The following is a 24,986-nucleotide window of genomic DNA, read 5'->3' as shown; positions in this document are numbered from 1 at the left end:
ATTTTGTTCAAAACAAGTCAACATTCAAATTACTATAACTTAGGGGTTGAGAAATCTTCCCTAGCCCCCAGGGCGAGGATTGTAACTTATGAAAGTTGCCCATTATTAAAATATAAAGTTCTGTGGAAGGGGTGGTCATTTTAACTTTAGAGGGGGATCATACGATCGGAAATTGATACTTCTAGCTCTTTTTTAAAAGACAAAAGTGATCAATGATCAATTAGCCCACGCCCCACTTTCTCAAAGGGCATCCGGTCAAAATTTGGAGATAACCATTTTGTCAAAATAGTTCAAAGGCCAAATAACTATGCTTCCGGGGTTGACCTCCTCCCCAAGCCCCGTGAAAATGGCTCTAAGTTAAGGAACTTAATTATTGTTACTTTCATACTTTGTTTACTCTGATACTTGGATTTTGTGATTTACGTGGTAATCACGATTTACTGTGCAAGGGCTGTAAGTTGTGCACGTTGCTTATTGTTACTTTGATACCTTGTTAACTTTGATCCTTTCTTTACTTTGATACTTTGGTACTTTGATATTGTTACTTTGATACTATTTTTGATACTTTGATGAAAGTTTGATGTTGAAAAAAAATCTTGTTTTCAAATAAGGAGTTCTTTAAAAAACTTGAACTTTTTGAAATCAAAAAACAAACAAAAATAAGTTAAAAAAAAAACTTTCCGACAGTTTTTTTTTCCAACTCTTTCGGAAATCGGGGTTAAATACTTCTAGTGAATGTTGTCTTCACTTCAAACAAGAGTATGGCTACTGCCAGTTTCCCAAACAGTAAAAGCATCATTCTCTTACTTAAATAACCAATTCTCTTACTCAGAATTATCATTCTCTTACTCAAGTGGCTACAAGGTTCTGCAAAATTAGCTTACCTTTTTTTTATTATAATAAATGGGAGAACAGAATTCAAAGACAAGTGAGAATTGGGTTTCAGGATTGGTTGTTAGACCGCGGTCGTCTTTGGGGAGTAGGGGTTAGGTTCTTCTAATGAATGGTGTCTTCACTACAAACAAGAGTTTGCCTACTGTCCGTTTCTCTAACAGTAAAAGTATCATTCTCTTACTCAAGTGGCTACAAGGTTCTGCAAAATTAGCTTACCATTTTTTATTATAATAAATGGGAGAACAGAATTCAAAGACAAGTAAGAATTGGGTTCAGGATTGGTTGTTAGACCGCGGTCGTCTTTGGGGAGTAGGGGTTATGTTCTTCTAATGAATGGTGTCTTCACTACAAACAAGAGTTTGCCTACTGTCCGTTTCTCTAACAGTAAAAGTATCATTCTCTTACTCAAGTGGCTACAAGGTTCTGCAAAATTAGCTTACCATTTTTTTATTATAATAAATTGGAGAATAAAATTCAAAGACAAGTAAGAATTGGGTTCAGGATTGGTTGTTAGACCGCGGTCGTCTTTGGGGAGTAGGGGTTATGTTCTTCTAATGAATGGTGTCTTCACTACAAACAAGAGTTTGCCTACTGTCCGTTTCTCTAACAGTAAAAGTATCATTCTCTTACTCAAGTGGCTACAAGGTTCTGCAAAATTAGCTTACCATTTTTTATTATAATAAATGGGAGAACAGAATTCAAAGACAAGTAAGAATTGGGTTCAGGATTGGTTGTTAGACCGCGGTCGTCGTTGGGGAGGAGGGGTTATGTTCTTCTAATGAATGGTGTCTTCACTACAAACAAGAGTTTGCCTACTGTCCGTTTCTCTAACAGTAAAAGTATCATTCTCTTACTCAAGTGGCTACAAGGTTCTGCAAAATTAGCTTACCTTTTTTTATTATAATAAATGGGAGAACAGAATTCAAAGACAAGTGAGAATTGGGTTCAGGATTGGTTGTTAGACCGCGGTCGTCTTCAGGGAGTAGGGGTCATGTTCTTCTAATGAATGGTGTCTTAACTACAAAAAAGAGTATGGCTACTGTCCGTTTCTCTAACCGTAAAAGTATCATTCTCTTACTCAAGTGGCTACAAGGTTCTGCAAAATTAGCTTACCATTTTTTATTATAATAAATGGGAGAACAGACTTCAAAGACAAGTAAGAATTGGGTTCAGGATTGGTTGTTAGACCGCGGTCGTCTTTGGGGAGTAGGGGTTATGTTCTTCTAATGAATGGTGTCTTCACTACAAACAAGAGTTTGCCTACTGTCCGTTTCTCTAACAGTAAAAGTATCATTCTCTTACTCAAGTGGCTACAAGGTTCTGCAAAATTAGCTTACCATTTTTTATTATAATAAATGGGAGAACAGAATTCAAAGACAAGTAAGAATTGGGTTCAGGATTGGTTGTTAGACCGCGGTCGTCTTGGGGGAGTAGGGGTTATGTTCTTCTAATGAATGGTGTCTTCACTACAAACAAGAGTTTGCCTACTGTCCGTTTCTCTAACAGTAAAAGTATCATTCTCTTACTCAAGTGGCTACAAGGTTCTGCAAAATTAGCTTACCATTTTTTATTATAATAAATGGGAGAACAGTATTCAAAGACAAGTAAGAATTGGGTTCAGGATTTGTTGTTAGACCGCGGTCGTCTTTGGGGAGTAGGGGTTATGTTCTTCTAATGAATGGTGTCTTCACTACAAACAAGAGTTTGCCTACTGTCCGTTTCTCTAACAGTAAAAGTATCATTCTCTTACTCAAGTGGCTACAAGGTTCTGCAAAATTAGCTTACCATTTTTTATTATAATAAATGGGAGAACAGAATTCAAAGACAAGTAAGAATTGGGTTCAGGATTGGTTGTTAGACCGCGGTCGTCTTTGGGGAGTAGGGGTGATGTTCTTCTAATGAATGGTGTCTTCACTACAAACAAGAGTTTGCCTACTGTCCGTTTCTCTAACAGTAAAAGTATCATTCTCTTACTCAAGTGGCTACAAGGTTCTGCAAAATTAGCTTACCATTTTTTATTATAATAAATGGGAGAACAGAATTCAAAGACAAGTAAGAATTGGGTTCAGGATTGGTGGTTAGACCGCGGTCGTCTTTGGGGAGTAGGGGTTATGTTCTTCTAATGAATGGTGTCTTCACTACAAACAAGAGTTTGCCTACTGTCCGTTTCTCTAACAGTAAAAGTATCATTCTCTTACTCAAGTGGCTACAAGGTTCTGCAAAATTAGCTTACCATTTTTTATTATAATAAATGGGAGAACAGAATTCAAAGACAAGTTAGAATTGGGTTCAGGATTGGTTGTTAGACCGCGGTCGTCTTTGGGGAGTAGGGGTTATGTTCTTCTAATGAATGGTGTCTTCACTACAAACAAGAGTTTGCCTACTGTCCGTTTCACTAACAGTAAAAGTATCATTCTCTTACTCAAGTGGCTACCAGGTTCTGCAAAATTAGCTTACCATTTTTTATTATAATAAATGGGAGAACAGAATTCAAAGACAAGTAAGAATTGGGTTCAGGATTGGTTGTTAGACCGCGGTCGTCTTTGGGGAGTAGGGGTTATGTTCTTCTAATGAATGGTGTCTTCACTACAAACAAGAGTTTGCCTACTGTCCGTTTCTCTAACAGTAAAAGTATCATTCTCTTACTCAAGTGGCTACAAGGTTCTGCAAAATTAGCTTACCATTTTTTATTATAATAAATGGGAGAACAGAATTCAAAGACAAGTCAGAATTGGGTTCAGGATTGGTTGTTAGACCGCGGTCGTCTTTGGGGAGTAGGGGTTATGTTCTTCTAATGAATGGTGTCTTCACTACAAACAAGAGTTTGCCTACTGTCCGTTTCTCTAACAGTAAAAGTATCATTCTCTTACTCAAGTGGCTACAAGGTTCTGCAAAATTAGCTTACCATTTTTTATTATAATAAATGGGAGAACAGAATTCAAAGACAAGTAAGAATTGGGTTCAGGATTGGTTGTTAGACCGCGGTCGTCTTTGGGGAGTAGGGGTTATGTTCTTCTAATGAATGGTGTCTTCACTACAAACAAGAGTTTGCCTACTGTCCGTTTCTCTAACAGTAAAAGTATCATTCTCTTACTCAAGTGGCTACAAGGTTCTGCAAAATTAGCTTACCATTTTTTATTATAATAAATGGGAGAACAGAATTCAAAGACAAGTAAGAATTGGGTTCAGGATTTGTTGTTAGACCGCGGTCGTCTTTGGGGAGTAGGGGTTATGTTCTTCTAATGAATGGTGTCTTCACTACAAACAAGAGTTTGCCTACTGTCCGTTTCTCTAACAGTAAAAGTATCATTCTCTTACTCAAGTGGATACAAGGTTCTGCAAAATTAGCTTACCATTTTTTATTATAATAAATGAGAGAACAGAATTCAAAGACAAGTAAGAATTGGGTTCAGGATTGGTTGTTAGACCGCGGTCGTCTTTGGGGAGTAGGGGTTATGTTCTTCTAATGAATGGTGTCTTCACTACAAACAAGAGTTTGCCTACTGTCCGTTTCTCTAACAGTAAAAGTATCATTCGCTTACTTAAATAACCAATTCTCTTACTCAGAATTATCATTCTCTTACTCAAGTGGCTACAAGGTTCTGCAAAATTAGCTTACCTTTTTTTATTATAATAATTTGGAGAACAGAATTCAAAGACAAGTGAGAATTGGGTTCAGGATTGGTTTTCAGGGAGAAGGGATTATGTTCTTCTACTGAAAGATGTCTTCACTAAAAAAAAGATCATGGTTACTGCCCGTTTCCCAAACGGTAAAAATATAATTATCTAACTTAAATAATCAATTCTGTTACTTAGAATCATCATTCTCTTACTTGAGTGGCTACAAAGTTCTGCAAAATTAGATTATCTTTTTTTTATTACAATAATTTGGAGAATAGAATTCAAACAAAAGTGAGAATTGGGTTTCAGGATTGGTTGTTAGACCGCGGTCGTCATCAGGGAGTATGGACCAGGTACTTCAAGTGAGTGATGTCTTAACTACAAACAAGATTTTGCCTACTGTCCGTTTCCCAAACCATGAAAGCATCATTATCTAACTTAAATAACCAATTATGTTTCTTAGATTTATCATTCTCTTACTTAAGTGGTTACAAGGTTCTGCAAAATTAGCTTACTTTTTTTTTTTATTATAATAAATGGGAAAATAGAATTAAAAGACAATTGAGAATTGGGTTTCAGGATTGGTTTTAGACCACGGTCGATTTCAGGGAGAAGGGGTTAGGTTCTTCAAATGAATGATGTCTTCGCTACAAAAAAGAGTATGGCTACTGCCCGTTTCCCTAACGGTAAAAATATAATTCTCTTACTTAAATAATCAATTCTCTTACTTATAATCATCATTCTCTTACTTAAGTAACTATAAAGTTCTGAAAAATTGGTTTACCTTTTTTTATTATGATAATTAGGATATCATAATTAGTAGAACAGAATGGTTACTGCCTGTTTTTCTAACGGTAAAAGTATAAAGCCTACTGCGTATTTGGGGATTCAACAAAAGGAATTATATTACAAATATTTTCTTTTGTTCTCGTTACAACATTGAAAATAAAATGAAAATTACAGTGAAATTAGAATAGGATTTACCAATAGGCCCACTAGACCCTGCGGCTTTCACTATTCCCAAAGTTTTGGGGATTTACCCGAAAATCTTGCAAAAATAGCGCGGCAAAAATGCTTGAGTCTAGAGGCGTCAAAGCTTTAAATCCGGCCTGGGTGAAGAAATCTTGATCTGGTGAGCTTTCAGCAATTAATATCATTATATATTCGTTATTAAGTTTAATTTATTAATTATTACCAAAACCGTGAATTTATTTTTTAATAAAAAAAAAAAAAATTTAAATAGTGAATTTTGAAAAACTTGAAACTTTGGCAATCAAAAACGAAGAGAAATTAATTTAAAAAAAAAACTTTCCGAGAGAAAAATTTTCTAAAGAAAAGTAAAGGTTATATTAAACATAAGATTAGAAGAAATAGAAACCTACAATAACTCAAACTAAAAACAAATAAAAATTACTATTAAAGAATAAATAAAACCAAAATGAAACAGAAATTAAATAAACAATCATAAAAAAAACATAAGACAGGTACTAATATAAATGAACAAACACGTCTCAAAACGAGTAAAGCTTAAATTGAATATGAAAATCAAACTTAAAACGAACAAAAATATTTTGTTACTGAGGCATAAATGAAACCCCAATGAACAGAAATTAAATAAACAATCATAGCAAACAAACAAACAATAGTTAATAATATAAATGAGTAAATAAATCTTAAAACAAGTGGAACTTAAATTAAATATGCAAATCCAGCTTGAAACGAACGAAAATCTCTACAAAGAAGAGTTTGGGTTTTACCTCCTTCTTTCACTGTAAAATCTAAAACCTAGTGCGGCATTGGCGCTTTACTGAAAACGAATTATGTTACAAACATTTTCTTTTGTACTTGTAACAACATTGAAAAAACACGATAATTACATTAAAATTAAATTTTGAACTGAAAATCTTTCACTAGTCACTGTCATTATATGTCTAACACTCAGTTTAACTGCGGCACTTCGTCCTAAGGCTTTTCCATACAAATATAGCTTCACTACAAAAAAAGAGTTTGGCTACTGCCCCCTTCCTTAACAGTAAAAGTCTAAAGCCTACTACGTCATTAGTGCTTCACTGAAAACGAGTTACATTACAAATATTTTCTGGTCCAGATATTACAGCATTGAAATGAACTTAAAATTATAGTGAAGTAAAATCTAGAACTGATGATCTTTCGGCAATTAATAGCATTATATATCAGACATTCAGTTTGATTTTATTTGCACATTCAAGACTGTTCAAGACACATGTAGTTTTCAGTAAAGCGCAATGACGCAGAAGGTTCTAGGCTTTTACAGTGAAAGAAGGAGGCAAAACCCAAACTCTCCTTTGTAGAGATTTTTGTTCGTTTCAAGCTGGATTTGCATATTTAATTAAAGTTCCACTTGTTTTAAGATTTATTTACTCATTTATATTATTAACTATTGTTTATTTGTTTGCTATGATTGTTATTTAATTTCTGTTCATTGGGGTTTCATTTATACCTCAGTAACAAAATATTTTTGTTCGTTTTAAGCTTAATTTTCATATTCAATTTAAGCTTTAGCCTACTCGTTGAGATTTATTTATTCATTTATATTAGTTCCTGTTGTATGTTTTTTTCTATGATTATTTATTTAATTTCTATCGTTTTGGGTTTCATTTATTCTTTAATAGATATTTCTTGTGGTTTTGAGTTTGAGTTATTGTAGGTGTTTATTTCTTCTGATCTTAAGTTTCATATGGCGTTTACTTTTCTTTAGAAAACTTCTTTTTCGGAGAGTTTTTATTGAAATTAATATAAGAAAATAAATTATTGACCATAATAACATGTTGGACTTGCCTCCCTTATGTAAAATAAAAATATATTCATCAATGACCTCTATAAGCCATCTTGCATAGGAGTAGTATGATTTGGTTGAATATTTGGGCAAAATATGATGGGTATATATTTCCTTTAACAGATATTTCTTAAATCAGCCACAATCAGAAAGACACGTCAGTTTCATAATAGAAAATCCAATCTCCTGACGGATTTCGTCTTGCAATATATTGTTGTTTCTTTTTATTTTATTCCCATAAGATATAGCATTTAAGAAATTTAAAATGTTTCCAAGCACCACGTTGGCAAGAGGGGTAATTAGCTAACTCGCGATTTTTAACTTATCAAGCTTATATACCTTCTACCCCCCCCTCCTAAGCTTATATAACCCCCCTTAAGGTTATATAACTTATATACCTTCATTTCCGTCCATTGGAGTTGTAGATGAATTATACATGTCAGAATGTAGAGCAGAATTCAGCGTCTGACTTTTCATGTCTACCTGATCTGTTCTCAATCCTGACGTTGGAGTTTCAAGAATTTCTTCGTTGTTGTGCGGTAATATATAACTAGGTTGTTTGCGCTTTATCTCTAAAAAACAAAATTGCTTAAACAAAACTAGCAGCATGCTTATTCATATTAAATTAAACTTATGTTAAATTAATCTTATTTTAAGTTTAACATAAGCTATTAGTTAAAATTAGTTAAACTCATACTACATTAATCTTTTTCATATTAAATAAAAAGAATAGGTTTTATCAAATGAGAGTAAAAAGTAACATTAAATTTTTAAAAAACCGAAATTACTGATATGCGACGGGGGGATGGATGTCTCTGCGTAATCATTCACTTTTTAAGCAAAGAAATTAGCTTTCTGGTCCAAACTTTAAAGAATGACCGAAAAACAACTAACATGAGTAGGGCTCAAAACCCCTATGCCTTCCATGGCCAGAACATAATTTGCACTTTACTGAAAAAAATATAAATGTTTTTACTTTTATAACTTTAACAAATCAAATAATATTAACAGTTTGATTAACAAATATCAGTATATGTACATTAAAATGACAATGTACATTCCATTTGTATTTTTTTCAGTAAAGTACAAATTATATCCTGGCCTTGAGAAGGCATAGGGGTTTTGAGCCCTACTCATGTTAATTTCTGCTCGTTTTGAGTTTCACTCGGTTATTTATTGTAATTTCTGTTCGTTTTGGGTTTCATTTATTTATCGATGCTGATTTGTGGTAGTTTAACGCTTGGTAGATTATTTCATTATATTTTTACACATTTTTGGTTTAATGGAGTTGTTTACTTTTCGTTGAAAAACTTATTTTGTGGAAAAAGTTTTTTTTTAATTAAGTTCTGTTCGTTTTATATTGACATAGTATTTTCGAGAAAAAAGAAAATAATTGTTTAAATCTTTTTTTTTAAGACTTTATAGTTTGGCCTGCTATTTGTATGCTGGAGAAAATTTTTCTGCAATTTTTAACAACATGCACAATTTTAAAATCTGTACACAAATAGTAGAGTTTAATTTAGTTTCATACTTCCTCTAGTTGACTCGAAATAGTAAACTTGATACCATTCGCAAAAAAATCTGTTTACTTTCTTTGATAGCTTCATACACTTACGCTATTTTTATTTGGTTAAATTTTAAGAGCAGAAATAGCCCCGAAATTTTGAATATAATACCCTCAGTCGTTCTTGGGATACTGCTGAGATGTCTTATTGAGAATTAACATTAACACAGTGCATTTTGATTTAATCTTAACTTACAACCTTAGCCCTGGGGACTCTGGGGGGTTTTGCCATCAGTAAATACATAATTTCCCGAACTTTCAACTATGTTGAACAAAATGGCTATCTCTAAACTGTGACTGGATGTGTTTGGAGAAATGATGGGCATGAGAGGGGGGTCAATTACTCTCTGCTTACTTTTGATTATTAAAAAGGGCGATTTTAATTTCCAAACAAATAAGCCCGTTTTGAAATTCCTAAATCAACTTTCTATGCAAACCTTATATGCCCCCAGGGCATAACTTACAACCCTTGCTCTGAGGGGGTTATCATTCTAAAAGATCTAATTTGTAGAATTTTCGACTAAGTTGAGCAAAATTGATACCTCAAAAATTTGATTGGATGTATTTCTAGATATAAGGGACATGAGAGAGGGATTAGTCGGCCTACAATAACATTTGACGCATAAAAGGGAATAGCCCTTTCAATTTTCAAATGAATGAGCCCTTTTTGATGTTTTTACAACATCGCTTTCTATAAAAACCTTATATGCTCTCAGGGCATAACTTACAAACCTGAGGGTTGTGGGGGGACTGGGTTGTCATCCTTAAAGACCTAATTTCCAAAACTTTCAACTACGTTGAATAAAATGGCTATCTAAAAATTTTGATTGGATTTGTTTGGAGAAAAGGTGGGCGTGAGAGGGGGGTTAGTTGCCCTCGAATCACTTTCGACTATTAAAAGGGCACTAGCCCTTTTGAATGACCAATTGAATGAGCCCTTTTTCAAGTTTCTACGACAAACATCAATATAAACCATATATGCCCCCAGGGCAGAACTCATAACCCTTGCCCAGAAGACTGCGGTGGGAGTTGCCTACTCAAAGGTATAATTTGATGAACTTTAAACTGCGTGGAACAAAATGGCAATCTGAAAATTTTTATTGGGTGTGTTTTGGGAAAAGGTGGGCGTGGAAGGGGTGTTTGGTGTTTTTCAGTTATTTTTGATAATTTAAAAGGGCACTAGTCGTTTACATTTCTATTAAAATGGACCCCTTTATCGGTTTCTGCGAGAACATTTTCTATAAAACCCTTATAAGCCCCCAGGCAGACTTAACACTCGGTATTCTGAGGGCCTTGAGGAGTGTCCTCATCAAAAACATAATTTCTATCTAGAAATCAACCACGCTGAACAAAATGGCTATCCAAAAATTTTGATTGGATTCGTTTAGGGAAAAGGTGGGCAAGAAAGGGGGTTAGTTGCCCTCAATTCACAGTCGACTATCTAAAAGGGCAATAGCCGTTTGAATTTCCAATCGAATGAGCCCTTTTTCAAGTTTCAACGACAGAGATATCAATAAAAAATTATATGCCCCCTGGGCATAACATATAACTCTTGCCCTGAAGATTGTGGGGGGAGTGTCCTGCTCATAGGTATAATTCCCTGAAATTTAACCTGCGTGGACAAAATGGCTATCTCAAAATTTTGATCGGATGTGTTTGGGGAAAAGGTGGGCGTGAGAGGGGGGTTCAGTTGCCCTCCAATAACTTTCAACTAATAAAAAGGGCACTAGCCCTTTCAATTTCCAATCGATGAGCTTTTTTTTGAAGTTTCTACGACAGCTCCTTCTATAAAAAACTTATATGCCCCCAGGGCATAAGTTACAACCCATGCCCTGAGGGCTTTGAGGGTGTTGTCATCCTCAAAAACCTAATTTACAGAACTTAAAACTACGTTGAACAAAATGGCTATCTGAAAATTTTGATCGGATGTATTTGGGGAAAAGGTGGGCGTAAGAGGGGGTTAGTTGCCCTCCAATAACTTTTAACTAATAAAAAGGGCACTAGTTCTTTCAATTTCCAATCGATGAGCTTTTTTTGAAGTTTCTACGACAGCACCTTCTATAAAAACCTTATATGCCCCCAGGGCATAAGTTACAACCCTTGCCCTGAGGGACTATCTTGCTCAAAAACATAATTTCTATCTGGAAATCAACTACGCTGAACAAAATGGCTATCTCAAAATTTTGATTGGATGTGTTTCGGGAAATGGTGGGCGTTGAAGGGCGTTAGTCACCCCCCGATAAAAGTTTGTCGCTACGAATGGTTAAGGCTATTTTCGTCACCAATTAAAGTAGCCCTCTTCATAGTTTTTATGGCTGCCTCATTAGTGTAAAGTGTTTTAGTCTAAAGGAAACGTATAATAAATAATACATCGTTACAAATTTTTTTTCTTTTACCCCCCGGGTAAAACTTAAAATTCTCGTCTTGAGGGTTGTGGGGGAGTTTTATCCTCAAAAACATATTTGCTATTTGGAAATCATTTACGCTGAACAAAATGGCTATCTCAAAATTTTGATTGGATGTGTTTGGGGGAATGATGGGTGTGGTGGGGGGGGGGACTAGTTGCCCTCCAATCACTTTCAACTATTAAAAAAGGCACTAGCCCTTTGAATTTCCAATCGAATAAGCCTTTTTTGAAGTATCTACGACAACACCTTATATAGAAACCTTATATGTTCCCAGAGCATAACTTACAACCCTCGCGCGGAAGGCCGTGGGGGAGTTTCCTTCTCAAAAATATAATTTCTATCTGGAAATCGACTACGCTGAACAAAATGATTATCTCAAAATTTTGATTAGATATGTTTCGGGAAATGGTGGGTGGAAGGGGTGTAGTTGCCTTCCAATCACTTTCGACTATTAAAAAGGGCACAAGCCACTCCAATTTCCAATTGAATGTGCCCTTTTTGAAGTTTCTACGACAACTTCTTCGATGCGAAGTAACCTGCTCTATAGGAAAAAATATAAATGATACTAGTTGCCCTCCAATTACTTTCGACTATTAAAAGGGGCACTAGCCCTTTGAATTTCCAATAGAATGAGCCATTTTTGAAGTTTTTATGACAACGCCTTCTATAAAAACCTTATATGTCCCCGGGGCATAACTTACAACCCGTGCACTGTGGGCCCTAGGGGACTGTCCTCCTCAAAAACATCTTTTATATCTGGGAATTAACTACGCTTAAAAAAATGGCTATCTCAAAATTTTGATTGGATGTGTTTCGGGAAATGGTGGGGATGGAAGGGGTGTTTAGTGCCTTCCAATCACTTTCGACTATCAATAGGGCACAAGCCACTCCAATTTCCGATTGAATGAGCCCTTTTCGAAGTTTCTACGACAACTCCTTCGATAGGAAGTGCCCGGGTATAAAGGAAAAAATAATACATTGTGGCAACACCGTTCTTCACTTAGGCAGCGCTATTGCGCTGCCTATGATATTATGTGCACTAATAGTATCTATGTACTTAAAACCCTTCTCAGACCTTAGGACCTTGTTTATATCATGAAATAAAAACGACTGAGTTAGCTTCAAGATTATAAAAAATCAAACATAGCCTTTAATATAGCCAGAAACTTCTCAGCTTATGCTCATTTCCACCATAACCAGCACAATCACATTATGATGGACTTATTTCTATATTTTAGTTATGTTTTTTAGTTCGACACTATTCCTACGATCCTGGTTAAAATGCACGCTCAAGGACATAGAAAAGCTTTGGCATTGTCGTTCATACTCCTTCCTCAATAACTTCTACACGATAAAAGTGGGAGACCGAAAATTTAATCATTATTTTTAATCATTTTCAATCATTATTTTTTGCAAGGTCTGCTCTGAGAAACTTTGTTCCTCCACGTCAGCACACTATACAGATAAATGCTTAAACACCGCCGCTCTACTTAATTGTTTGTTTCACAAAAGAAAAAAAAATCGGAAGAAAATCTTGACTGCCAAAAGACCTTAAATTATTTAGCCAAATTCTAGGTTAAACCTCTTTTACAAACTAACCAAAGCCAACCTCATGGAGACACAGTTTTATTTATCCAGGAGGGGATACTGAAAAACCACTCGGTTGCATGACACAACCAATCACTGTCTTCCTCCTAATGATTTTTTTAGATATAGCAACACAGATTAAGCTTGTATGTAATAGCACCAGGTTTCGTTGTTGGAAGCAAAGAATTAAAAGTTGACACAGGGTCAATGTGTCTGGGTTTTATTGCTGGGTATTAACAGGTATTAAGTTAGTCAGAATCAGAAAGATGTATCAGTTTCAAAATGGAAAGTCCCATCTCCAGATGGATATTGGCAGGCAACTTACTGGTTTGTGAGTTTGTTTCTAAAAATAAGGAGATAATAAATTTGACCATAGAATGGCAATCTGCATAAGAATTTGTAAAATTTATTGAATAAAACATGAAATATATAAATATAGGCTTAGAAGAGACCTATAATACTGAAAAGGCTGAAAAAGACTTGAAAAAATAAACCTTAGGCTTCATTGAAGTAAATAATCAAAAAAGAAGGAAAAAACAGAGTACAAGTTGAAAAGATTGCCGGACGAAATTGAAGGAAAACAAATTCAACTGAGTCAGTTAAACTCTGTTATACGTGCATATTGAACTGACCGAACGAGACTAGTACGAAATAATTGTACTAATAAGTACAAAATAAGTAGCATTAATACTAGGGAGCCACCGTGACAGAGGTGTAACTCTAGCCGAGATTAATAGAAATATTGGAGATATGCTCCAAGTAGACAGGAAAAATTATGCTCTCTTATGTGGGAGTCGTTTTATAAAAAATTACTGTCAAGGCATGAACAATTTATAAAAAAAGGGATCATAATATCCAAAAGCATCTAATTCTAATTTAAAAATTAATAAGAGACCACTAAAAGTTGGGAAGTTAAAGTGAAAATAGTCATTATCACTTGTATGTAAAAAAAAAAAAATACTGCGTGCCATGAAGACAAGGATTATTTTCTGCAGAAGGGCCACTTTGTTTGAGAACAGAATAGCCCAAGAGAAGCTGTGTCCACAAATCAAAAAAGTGTGGCAATACTATACATAATTAATTATGGTGTGTGCAGGTTCATAAAAGTCCATTTAGCTGTAGCCGATGACAAAAGCATCTAGAAACGTTGTAAGGAGCAACCAAAAGCAGCCCTGGTAAGCAAACCTTCAGGGTGCAAGCACGAGTCAATTGATAGTGCCATAACAGGTAAAAAGACGAATAGCTAAATTTTTAGCTTATCAGATCTAAGCTACAAATGGAGCCTTGTCCCAAAAGGACATTAAAGCTAAAAAAAGAGATTACAGACTAATACATTTTTTTTAACTGTCTCAATCACCTGAAAATTCGAAAAGAATAAGAAAGTTCAAAAATTTGAAAAAAAGACAGGCATATAGTGAGCTAAAAAAATTTAATGACACGAGATGGTCCGAAATAGAAACAAAGTTATTAAACTAAGATAGGAAAAAGAAGCAGAAAATAAACGTATATAGTTGTCTATGGGAAATGAATATAGTAATAACAAATGTTATTAAAAAAATATATACAGTTCTAAAGGTATTTTGAAAACCTTTAATAAATACGGAATTGTTATCGTAAAAAAAAAATTTAAATATATAAATGTAAATAGCAAAGTCATGTTATATGAACTATTGCCAAGCCCTTATATAGAAGCTAATCACAGCTCTCAGTTATAGTGTATAAATCTATTTGTTGGAGTTGAATTTTTTTTTTGTAAATATTTTAATTGCAGTTAAGACTTATCAGATAAAAGTCTTGACGGACTTATTTAAAAGTTTTACAAAGAACAAATATTGAAGTGATTAAATGAATTGTTTGGGTAAATAATTATTATTTATTTCTAACAATTAAGATATGTATCAACATAACTTCTGATAATATATATATATATATATATATATATATATATATATATATATATATATATATATATATATATATATATATATATATATATATATAACCTAAATTATCAATGTAAATATAGTGAATTGACATGTTGAGTATTTTTGTTTTTTTATTTTGCTTTTTGTATCATTCAAGAAGTATTCTACATTAGCATTTTATAAACAATTAACAAAACACTAATTGGAATTAATTCCAGTGCTAGTCTATACCGTGTTTTTTTTTTTAAATGCTGCAAGTTTTATCCAGTAGTTAAATAACCTATCTAGTTTTGCGACTTAAAAAATACTTGTGTAAGTTATTACACAGTACTTGTTTATATACTATGCTTTTATTTGCTTTTAGTTTTAACTAGTGATTTAATGGTGCATATAAATGTTTCAAATTGATTCACCACACAAAAATTTTTATTATGAAATAATCCGTTAAGTATTAAGTTTGAAAAGGAAGGTCCAGCAAGAAATATAATGTTTCTATTTAAGCGGCATATTATATTTAGAGTAAAAAGAAAAAAAAGTAATTAAAAGTAATTAACCTTTAACCTTTACAAAATTGAGTGTTTCTTTTTACTATATATGTAACACTTTATGCTTTATGTGCGTTCTAGTGTGAATGTGTATTTTAGATAGAGCCTTAGTTTTTTTTGGAAATCCCTTTCTTCGCAACATCCCTTCGTATCAATTTTTAAATCATTTTTTTTACGCATTTTTGGAAAGTAACAAATTTTGAAGCCAGTTCAATTGTATCCCGATACTAACAGCTCATACCATCAGAAACAAAACATAACTGGTAAACTAGTATTTTGGAAACTGTATGCAGTATTACAGACATTACTACAAGTTCATCATAAAGTAAGATAAAATCAGAACTTAATTTAGGCCAAGAAAATGTGCTACATAGCCTCAAAGGCTTTATATTATTGAAATATGTGAAAATGCTTTATGTTGAAAAAATAAGTGAAAATTTAAAAACCAAAATTGTTATGCTTAATTTATTCAAAGCATTTCTAACCCCGAAAAATAAACGGTATATCAACCACATCACCCAGATAAATTAAATTGTTAATGGGAATTACGTTTAAACTCAATTAATCAAATAGTTTCTAATATAACTTGAAATCTTATTTAAGCAGAACCACTAATATAATACTTAAACCACTGGGGGTCAAGCTGCAACAGAAGATACATATGAAAAGGGTAGAAAGAGAATTTTCCAGTCTTTGAGAAAGAGAAAAAGAGAAACAAGGATAAATTTCAAAATTCATATTTTTGGACAAAAAAGGACTTGGTATATATTTGACCTTAAACATGACCCTAAGGAAACCCATTGAAGTTATATGCACATAATGACCCAAAGATGGCAACAAAATAGCTGTATACAAAATCAAGTTGTTTTAAAAGTAAAGTATTGAGAGTTGAGGACAACTCTTCTTTAAATAGGGAGTATTGTGGTGAAGCTTTCTAATTGAGTCAATTTGGAATTTAGTAAAAATATCAAGACGTAAACACAAAAGTTTCGAAATACCACTTTTGTATTAAGATAAAGAAACACATCCTGGAATGTGTAAGCTTGGAGGGAACTTGCTCAATAACCAATTTCCTGGCTAAGTACGTCAATGAGCCGGATGGATTCGGTTTGTTTTTCATATATATACTCAGATTTATTAGACTGAGGACACACTCTTTGACTTGCTGGGCGAACCCCTGCCCGTTTGTTATCTTATTAGAAATACCTTGGAATATTGACGGACTATTCTAATTGTCTAAGTATCCTATTATAGATTATTGTAGATTTTTGACACTTGTGGTCAACTTGGGACAACCAGTCCCAGTAGAATATATATATATATATTATCAAACCTTGTATTAGTTAAGTAAATAAAAGTATTGTGTTATAGCCAGCCTCTCTACAATCTACATTTAGTCTCTCAAATATACCCAGCTGGTACGCCTCATTAGTCCGGTCATAGCCTAAGGCACGCTACCAAAGCTTAATTACCTTAGGGCCATAGTTTATCTCCCCTATAAAGGGAGAATAAAAGCATCTACCACTACATCACTTAAATACCATAAAAATCACCTTACCACATTTCCATAAGCTATTGCAGCTAAGAAATTTAAAATATGTCCAAGCACCAAGTTGGCAAGGAAAATAGCAAGCTAACTCAAGGTTTTTTAACTTATCAAACAGACAAGCCTTTATTTATGTCCATTGGAGTTGTAGGCTGGTTATAGAGGCCACAATCCACTGGAGAATTCAACTTTGGAATTTTCATGTCAACCTTATCTATTCTTAATCCCGATGGTTGTCTATAAAGAATTTGTTCGTCGTTGCAAGGTAGGATAAAACTGGGTTGTTTACGTACTACCTCAGGAAATAAAATACTTAAGCAAAAGTAACAGCGTGCATTGACTTTATTCAAATTAAACTAAAAAAACGTGTTTTTTAAATGATAGTAAGTTATCAGTTTTTTTACAAGGTCTGCTCAGAGAAAATTTTGTCCGACCACACCTCAACACACTATGCAGCCTAAAACAAAAATCCATTTGCTCCAGATTAATCGCTTGTTTCATAAAAAAAAAATCTGAGAAAAATCTTAGTGCCACAAAATAGTAAAATAGTTAATCAAAGCCAAATTAACTGGACCTGAGGAGGATTTTCAAAGGCTAAAAATAAAATTCTGTACAAAATAAGATGTTCACGTAAGCAGTATGGTTCAAAAATAGTAAGCAAAATATATCAATCCAACCCACGGAAGTTCCATCATATAGTTCAGAATACTATCGGCAAAAAAATAACCAAAGTTGAAGCTAGAGATAATAATGGCAAACCCCTGCAACCTAATGAAATTAATGAATTTTTTGCAACAAAATTCATCCGCGACTATCAATATTACCATCTAATGACTCAGTTTGAAATATCCCTATCCTAGAGATTAGTTCAGTTGTTAAGAAGTTGACGGCACTTGATACTCGTAAATCTAGTTACCTAAATGAGATAGCAATTAAAATGATTATTGAATGTGCTAATCTTTTAGACTGGTTAGCGCTCCGGACTTAAAAATTCTCAGGCCAGGGGTTCAAATCTTTGTGTCACTGGTTATTTGGTTTGGAAGAGGGGTAAATGGTGTGACACTGTAAGCTCAGCCAGAGTCAACCCAGCTCTAAATGGGTACCTGGAGAAATCTGGCGGAAAAACACGAGAAGCGTCGAATGATTTGCCCCCAACCACGCACTGCACTCCCGGCCGAAGGCGTTGAATCAGGAGATCGGTACCTGCGCAACGTTCGGGTCTGCGTTGCGCAGGTACCGATCTCCTGACTCTCTGCCTTCAGCCGGGAGTGCAATGCGTGGTTGGGGGCAAATATTCCAACACTCCCTGTTTTTTCACCCCAGATTTCTCCAAATACCCCATTTAGAGCTGGGTCGACACTGACTGAGCTTACGAAATCACACCATCAACCCCCATTCCAAACCAAATAACCAGCAATATCAGGACTCGAACCCCTGTCCTCAGGATCTCAAGTCTAGCTCGCTAACGATTCGGCTAGGACGACTGAGCCGTCCTAGAAAGTCAAAAGTTTTTCCCTAAGGCCTTAGTGTCTAGACATAACAATAAAACAAAAAACTAAAAAAAAAATAAGCGCAAAATATTTTAGCATTGGCTTCTATTAAGCCATCATCAGTGCAAAAAAAAAAAACCCGGATACATAAAATCAAAAGAGGAAACATGGATACATGACATCAATGAAGGAAACAATTTTTTTTTTTTAGGCCTCTTTTTTGTGTCATGACATGCTCACTCCAGCTACTGTAGTGAATAAAACATATTCTATATTCTATTCTAAATGCTAGGATAAATCTCTTTTACAAACTAACCAAAGCCAATCTCAGGGGAATATAATTATATTTATCCAGGAGGAGGTTACTCATGGAGCACTTGGTTGCATGACACAACTAATCAGAGTCTCATTTCCAATGAATTTCTTTAATTATATAACAACACCCATTAAGTTAGAATGTCATAGCATCAGTTTTTGTTGCTGGTAGCCAAGAATTAAAGGTTCAGGCAGGGTTAAACGTGTCTAGGTTTTAGCAGATATTTATTAAATTAATCACAATCACAAAGATTTATCAATTTCAAAATGGAAAACCCAATCTACAGACGGATTTTGTCTGGCAATTTATAGGTTTGTGAGTTTGTTTCTATAAGCTATAGTAGCTAAGAAATTTAAAATATGTCATAGCACAAGTTGGCGAAAAAATAAATAGCTAACTCGATTTGTAGCTTATCAAACATAAATACCTTCATTTCTGTCCATTGGTGTTGCAGGCGGGCTATAGATGTCAATATGAAGGGGAGAATTCAACCTTGGCCTTTCCATGTCAACATTATCTATTCTTAATCCGGATGGTTGTCTATAAAGAATTTTTTCGTTGTTGCACGGTAAGATAAAACTAGGTTGTTCGCGTATTACCTCTGGAAAAAAAGTACTTAAGCAAAAGTAGCAACATCCAGTAAACTTATTCTATAGAATGAAAAGAACTTTTTTTTCAAATTAAAGTGAAAAGAGGTATATAATAGTGAAACATGAAAGTTTGACATAAGTTTCCACCGTAGCCTATACCTGCAGATCATACTAAATTTTAAAGGCTGTTGCTTCAGAAAATTCTAACAGTCTATATAGATTAGTTCACTGCGTAAAAAAAATCTTGGTTTTATGTTTCCTTCTTTTTTTAAGTTAACACGATGTTCCTTCGAACTTGGCCAACCTGCAGGCTGAGGGTCATAGAAATTTTTTTGTCATTGTAGTATGTTTATGCTCCATTTTCAAGAACTCCTACACGATAAAAGCAGAAGTAGTCAAAATGAAGAAGAGAACCTCTAATCACTGTGCTTCGGGTAAGGTATACTGAGAAAAAAATTAGTTCCACCACACTTCAGTGCACTATGCAGCCCAATATCACCTCTACCCAGGTCAATCGCTTGTTTCACAAAAACAAAACTTGAGAAAAACCTTATGTTTCACCAGATCTTAAAGAACTTAACCAGAGTAAAATCCTAGGCTAAACCTCTTTTACAGACTATGAAGTTCATCGGTGTTGCTACCAAGAGAATACAGCTTTATTTTTCCAGGAGGAGGGGGACATTGGTGGAGCAAGCGGCTGCATGACGCAACTGAGCATTACATCCCTCCAAATGAATTTTTCTAAATATATAGCAACACCAATGAAGCTGGTATGTCACAGCACCAGGTTTTGTTGCTGGAAGCAAAGAATTATAGGCTCAGGTTAGGTCAAACGGTATTTTGGGCTTGCCAAGTTTTCCAGGGACAAGCTATGCCAGAAAGAATTATCTAATGTTTGGACTATTCGGGTACAATTTTTTTGGAATGAATTTTCCCAAACTGTAGATATATGTAATCGCAAAGACATAAGCTTTTATGCCCGTGTAGGCAAAAGAATACGTACCTTTGTCTTTCTCATCGACTGAATCCACTTCAATAAAGTTATACTTCAGGCTTGTTAGATGTTCAAGGTGCTCAGAAGTATCCAGTGCAATTCTTTCAAGGACTTTATTGTGACCAGATGACAAGCCAGGACCAAGTTGGTTATACACCCCGACTATAAGAAAACCAAGTTCAATGACCATAACAACATATATTGCACATTAGAAATGTCTCTACTCTGTAAAATGAAAATTAAAACAAACTAGTTTCATCAGCTATCTTGGATTGAGGTAGCAACAGCTATCTCGTATTGGCATATCTTGCATATTGTAGGCGGGTTATATATACACACAGTGTTGAAAATGAAAGAATATTCAGAGGTTGTAATGATTGTTGATGAATTGCGGAAGCACAAATTGTGGGAGCATTCCGAATCACCAAGTAAAAGTGCAAAATATGCATCTCCTCTAGTGCAGAGTGATATTATTCATAATGCAGGCAATGTCATTCGGGACGCAATTTTCAATTGAGCGAAAATTGCAAAGGCAAAATTGCAAAATTTCAAAAGAACATCTTGTTCTTGTTGTCCGTTTCTACAACGATCATCAAGCAAGAGAAAAGCTGTTTATGTTTCGACACTACAAAAGACTCGACTGACGTAGGTCTTACAAAGTACATTGTTAGAATCTGCTAAAAGTTTGGATTAGACACCACCAGTCCGATTCAGGTGTAATGGCGAAAACCAGCTCCTTAGTAGGAGCCATTACCTAGTTCAGATTATTTTTCCTCTGATTTTTGTGAAAAAGTAAGTTCTATTCTGCTTCCAACTTCCGTTTCTCTGCAGAAGAAAATTTAGATCTGCTTACCTATCGTAAACATATCGATATATGCAAGTCTATATTAAGAGCTTGTGGAAGCAAATTTTCGTTCGTTTTTTGGAATTAATTAAAAAAAATCTTTTGCCACAAAAAAAGTTTTTCAAGAAACAAGTAAAGAACTTCATAAAACCAAAAAATGAACAAAAATAGAATCAAATAATCTATCAAGCATACAACTACCTCAAATCCGTATCAATAAATAAAACAAACGCAAAACAAACAGAAATAAGAATAAATAACAGAGTGCGCTCTGATCACTACAAAGCATATACGACTACCTTTTTTATAAGAACCTTATATGCACCAAGGGCATAACTTACAATCCTTTTCCTGAAAGTTGTAGGGGGGGGGGTGTCTTCCTTACAGACACAATTTCCAAAACCTTCAACTACGATGAATTAAATTTTATCTACAAAATTATATTGGAGGTGTTAGGACAAATAATAAGCGTGGAGGGGGGGGGGGAGGCTGTTTGCTCTCAAATCACTTTGACTCCGGAAAAGGGTACTATAACATCGAATTTCAAATCAAATAAGCCCCATCTGATGTTTATACGACCACCCATTAAATAAAAAACCTTATATGCCTTCATAAAATAACTTAAAACCCTATCCCCAGGGCGCTGGGGGGTTGTGTCAGCCCTAGAGACATTATTATATGTTTATGGACTCTTTTGGAAAAATCACTATCTCATAATTTCAATCAGATGAGTTTGGTGAAAGTAGGGATTATAGGGGAGGGTAGAGGCTGAATGCCCTCCATCACTTTTGACGCTTAAAAAGGAACTAGAACTTCTCATTTTCGACCAAATGAGCCTCTTCTAAAGTTGAAAAACCCTCCCTTCCATAAAAACCTTAAATGCTGCCTGGGCATAAATTACACCCTTGCCCCCATTCTCTGGGGTTTGTTTCAACCACAAAAGCCTTGTTATATGATATTTAGACTACTTTGAATAGAATGGCTAGATAAAATATCTATTAGAAGCATTTCGGGGCAATACGACGTGTGTGTGTGTGTGTAGAGGGTAGCTGCCCTCCGATCACTTTCACTCTTAAAAAGAGCACTAGAGCGTCTGATTACCAGTCCAATGAGGCCCTCCGAAGTTTATATGACCACGCTTTCTATAAAAAAACGTATATGCCCCCAGGGCATAACTTGCAACCCTTGCCCTGAGGGCTGGGGGATTTGTTATCTTCAAACAGATAATTTACAGACCTGTTAAATACCTTGAACAAAATGGTTATCTAAACATTTTGATTGGAAGTGTTTGGGGAAATGATGGGCGTGGGGGGTTCATTTGACCTCTGATCACTTTTAACTAATAAAAAAGACACTACTCCTCTCAATTTCCATTTGAAGAAGCCCTTTTTGAAGTTTCTACGACAATATATTCTGTAAGTTATGTAAGCTAAGGGTTGTAAGTTATGCCCAAGGGCATAACTTACAACCCTTATCCTGAGGGCCATGGGGGGGGGAGGTTTTCATCCTCAAAGACATAATTTCCAGACCTTTCAATTACGTTGAACAAAATGGCCATATCAAAATGGTGATCGGCCATATCAAGTGTTTGGGGAAATAATGGGCGTGCTGGGGGGGGGAGGATTTTCCCTCCGATAACTTTCGACTATTAAAGAAATTGAGAGGGCAATAACCCTCTCAATTTCAAATCCAATGAGCCCTTTTTTAAGTTTTTACGACAACGCTTTCTATAAAAGCCTTATATACCCCAGGGCATGACTTACAACCTTAGCCCTAACTTTGAGGTGGGGGGGGGTTGTCATACTCAAAGACATAATTTCTTTGCCTTTCAACTACGTTCAACAAAATGGCTAAATCAAAATGTTGATCTGAAATGTTTGCAGAAATGATGGGCCTGGGGGGGGGGCATTTGCCCTCCGATCGCTTTTGACTATTAATAAGGGCACTAGCCCTCTCAATTTCCAATTCAATGAACATTTTTTGAAGTTTCTAAGACAACACTTTATATAAAAAACCTTATATGCCCCCCAGGGCATAACCTGCAACCTTTGCTCTCGGGGCTGTGGGGGATTTGATCATCCTCAAAGACAAAATTTCTGTACGGCTATCCCAAAATTTTAATTGGATGTGTTTGGGGAAATGGTGGGCGTGAGTGGGTGGTTAGTTTCCCTCCAATCACTTTCGACTATTAAAAAGGGCACTATCCCTTTCAATTTCCAAACGAATAAGCCCTTTTCGAAGTTTCTACGACAACTATTTCGACCATTGCCCCGAGGACTCTGGGGAGAAGGGGTGTCATCCTCAAAGACATAATTTCCGGACTTTTCAACTACGTTGAACAAAATGACTATCTGAAAATTTTGATTGAATGTGTTTGTGAAAATGGTGGGCGTGGGAAGGGGGTTAAGTTACCCTCCAATCATTTTTTAGTATTAAAAAGGGCACTAGACCTTTCAACTTCCAATCTAATGTGCCCTTTTCGAAGTTTCTACGACAACTATTTCGATACAAAGTGCCCTGGTCTATAAACAAAAAAAATAAAAATAATAATACAATGTGCCAACATCGTTCTTTACTTAGGCAGCGCTATTGCGCTGCCTATGACAACAGTCCAGGCAGTTAAAAGTGTCGGGATCAACCTAGATACCTCATTACCAAGACAACAACGTTGGTGATTCTCCTCTTCAGACACTTTTCTTTTTTACAAGGACTATCTTTTCCGCATACCTTAAGCAGTTATGTGAAGAACTCGGTGTAAGATTTCTTAACTCATTCGAAATACAGCCTTTAGAATCCATCTTCTCTTCCCTCGTTTTACTTCTGATGCTGTATTAGCCACGGTTTCGGCAAAGCTGCAAAAATATAAATAGTTTCGTCTCTCCAGACTAGCCTCCTTGCTTAGCTAACTTTCTGGCTAGCCAAATGCTTGGCATGCGAATCTCGTCATCCCGATAAAGTTTCTGAAACTCTTAGTGCATGCGACAACTGAATTTTTTTCAGCTTTACAGTCACTCTTGATTCTATTATCCCTGTTATCACGACTTCCGCAGACAGCGTTCATTTAGCATGCTAAAGCAGGTTGAAACATACCTCCAAAATAAGACAGGAGATGGCAGATTGAATGGTCTTGCATACATGTTTATCAATTACAATGTCGGGGTTGATGCTACCGATATTTTAAGGAATTTCGTGATGAAGATCAAGACGGATTTAAATATAAGAAACACTTACAGTCCTTATGTTGTTTTGTATCTGATTCAAGGACTTGCAAGATTAAGAGTTCTTAAGTTTGATTAATTGAACTTATCATTTATCTTTTTTAGTGGCATAGTAATAAAGAGGCTAAAAAAGAGCAATATGACAATAATATACTCAGCTGCTGGTAAGTTTAGGGACTGTCGGTAACTTTTAGCTAGTAGACCCCCCTAGAACAGAAATCCTATATACGCCACTGGTCTTCCACTATATGTCTTATTTTCTTTTTTAACTTAATTTTGTTTGTGTGCAAAAAGTTTTAAACCAAGACATGTGCTTAAAATTGTGTAACATATCTGATAGAATAAATATTCTTTCTATCTGCAGAAGTTTAATTCACAGTAGTTGATTCCCTAATATTTGGAGTTTCCCGTGCCAGTTCTAAGTGCCAGTCCAGTGCTCTAGCTTTTTAGGTACCTTTTGCTCATGCTTCGTCGTTTAAACGTAGCAAAAAAAAAACGCTTAGCTGTTGTTAGAATTGAAATATAGCAAAGCAAAAAAACAAAAATAGTTCAATACGGTTCTCTGCTAGAGTCAAGTTTTAGCGGGTTGTAGCAATTTTAGGCTACAATACCCTAGAGCCCATTTTTTT

The 24,986-nt window shown here is 35.1% G+C and overlaps 1 protein-coding gene across 1 annotated transcript in view; it reads right to left on the bottom strand.

The window, feature by feature from the left end:
• Nucleotides 1-24,986, bottom strand: part of LOC148942385 (uncharacterized) — a 101,405-nt gene that overhangs the window by 12,399 nt on the left and 64,020 nt on the right. Inside the window, exons 5-7 of the mRNA XM_089103047.1 lie at nucleotides 20,305-20,457; nucleotides 19,139-19,312; nucleotides 7,729-7,902 (exon numbers count right to left, since the gene is read on the bottom strand). Of these exons, the coding sequence (XP_088959173.1) occupies nucleotides 7,729-7,902; nucleotides 19,139-19,312; nucleotides 20,305-20,457 (501 nt within the window). The remainder of the gene's footprint in view (nucleotides 1-7,728; nucleotides 7,903-19,138; nucleotides 19,313-20,304; nucleotides 20,458-24,986) is intronic.

This window comes from Artemia sp. Qi Xiang Cuo, chromosome 17, assembly GCF_049724085.1.
Source record: "Artemia sp. Qi Xiang Cuo chromosome 17, ASM4972408v1, whole genome shotgun sequence".
In the NCBI taxonomy this organism is placed as follows: Eukaryota; Metazoa; Arthropoda; class Branchiopoda; order Anostraca; family Artemiidae; genus Artemia; species Artemia sp. Qi Xiang Cuo.
The sequence above is the reverse complement of the archived record's forward strand: the minus strand, read 5'-3'. Positions and strand labels throughout refer to the sequence as shown.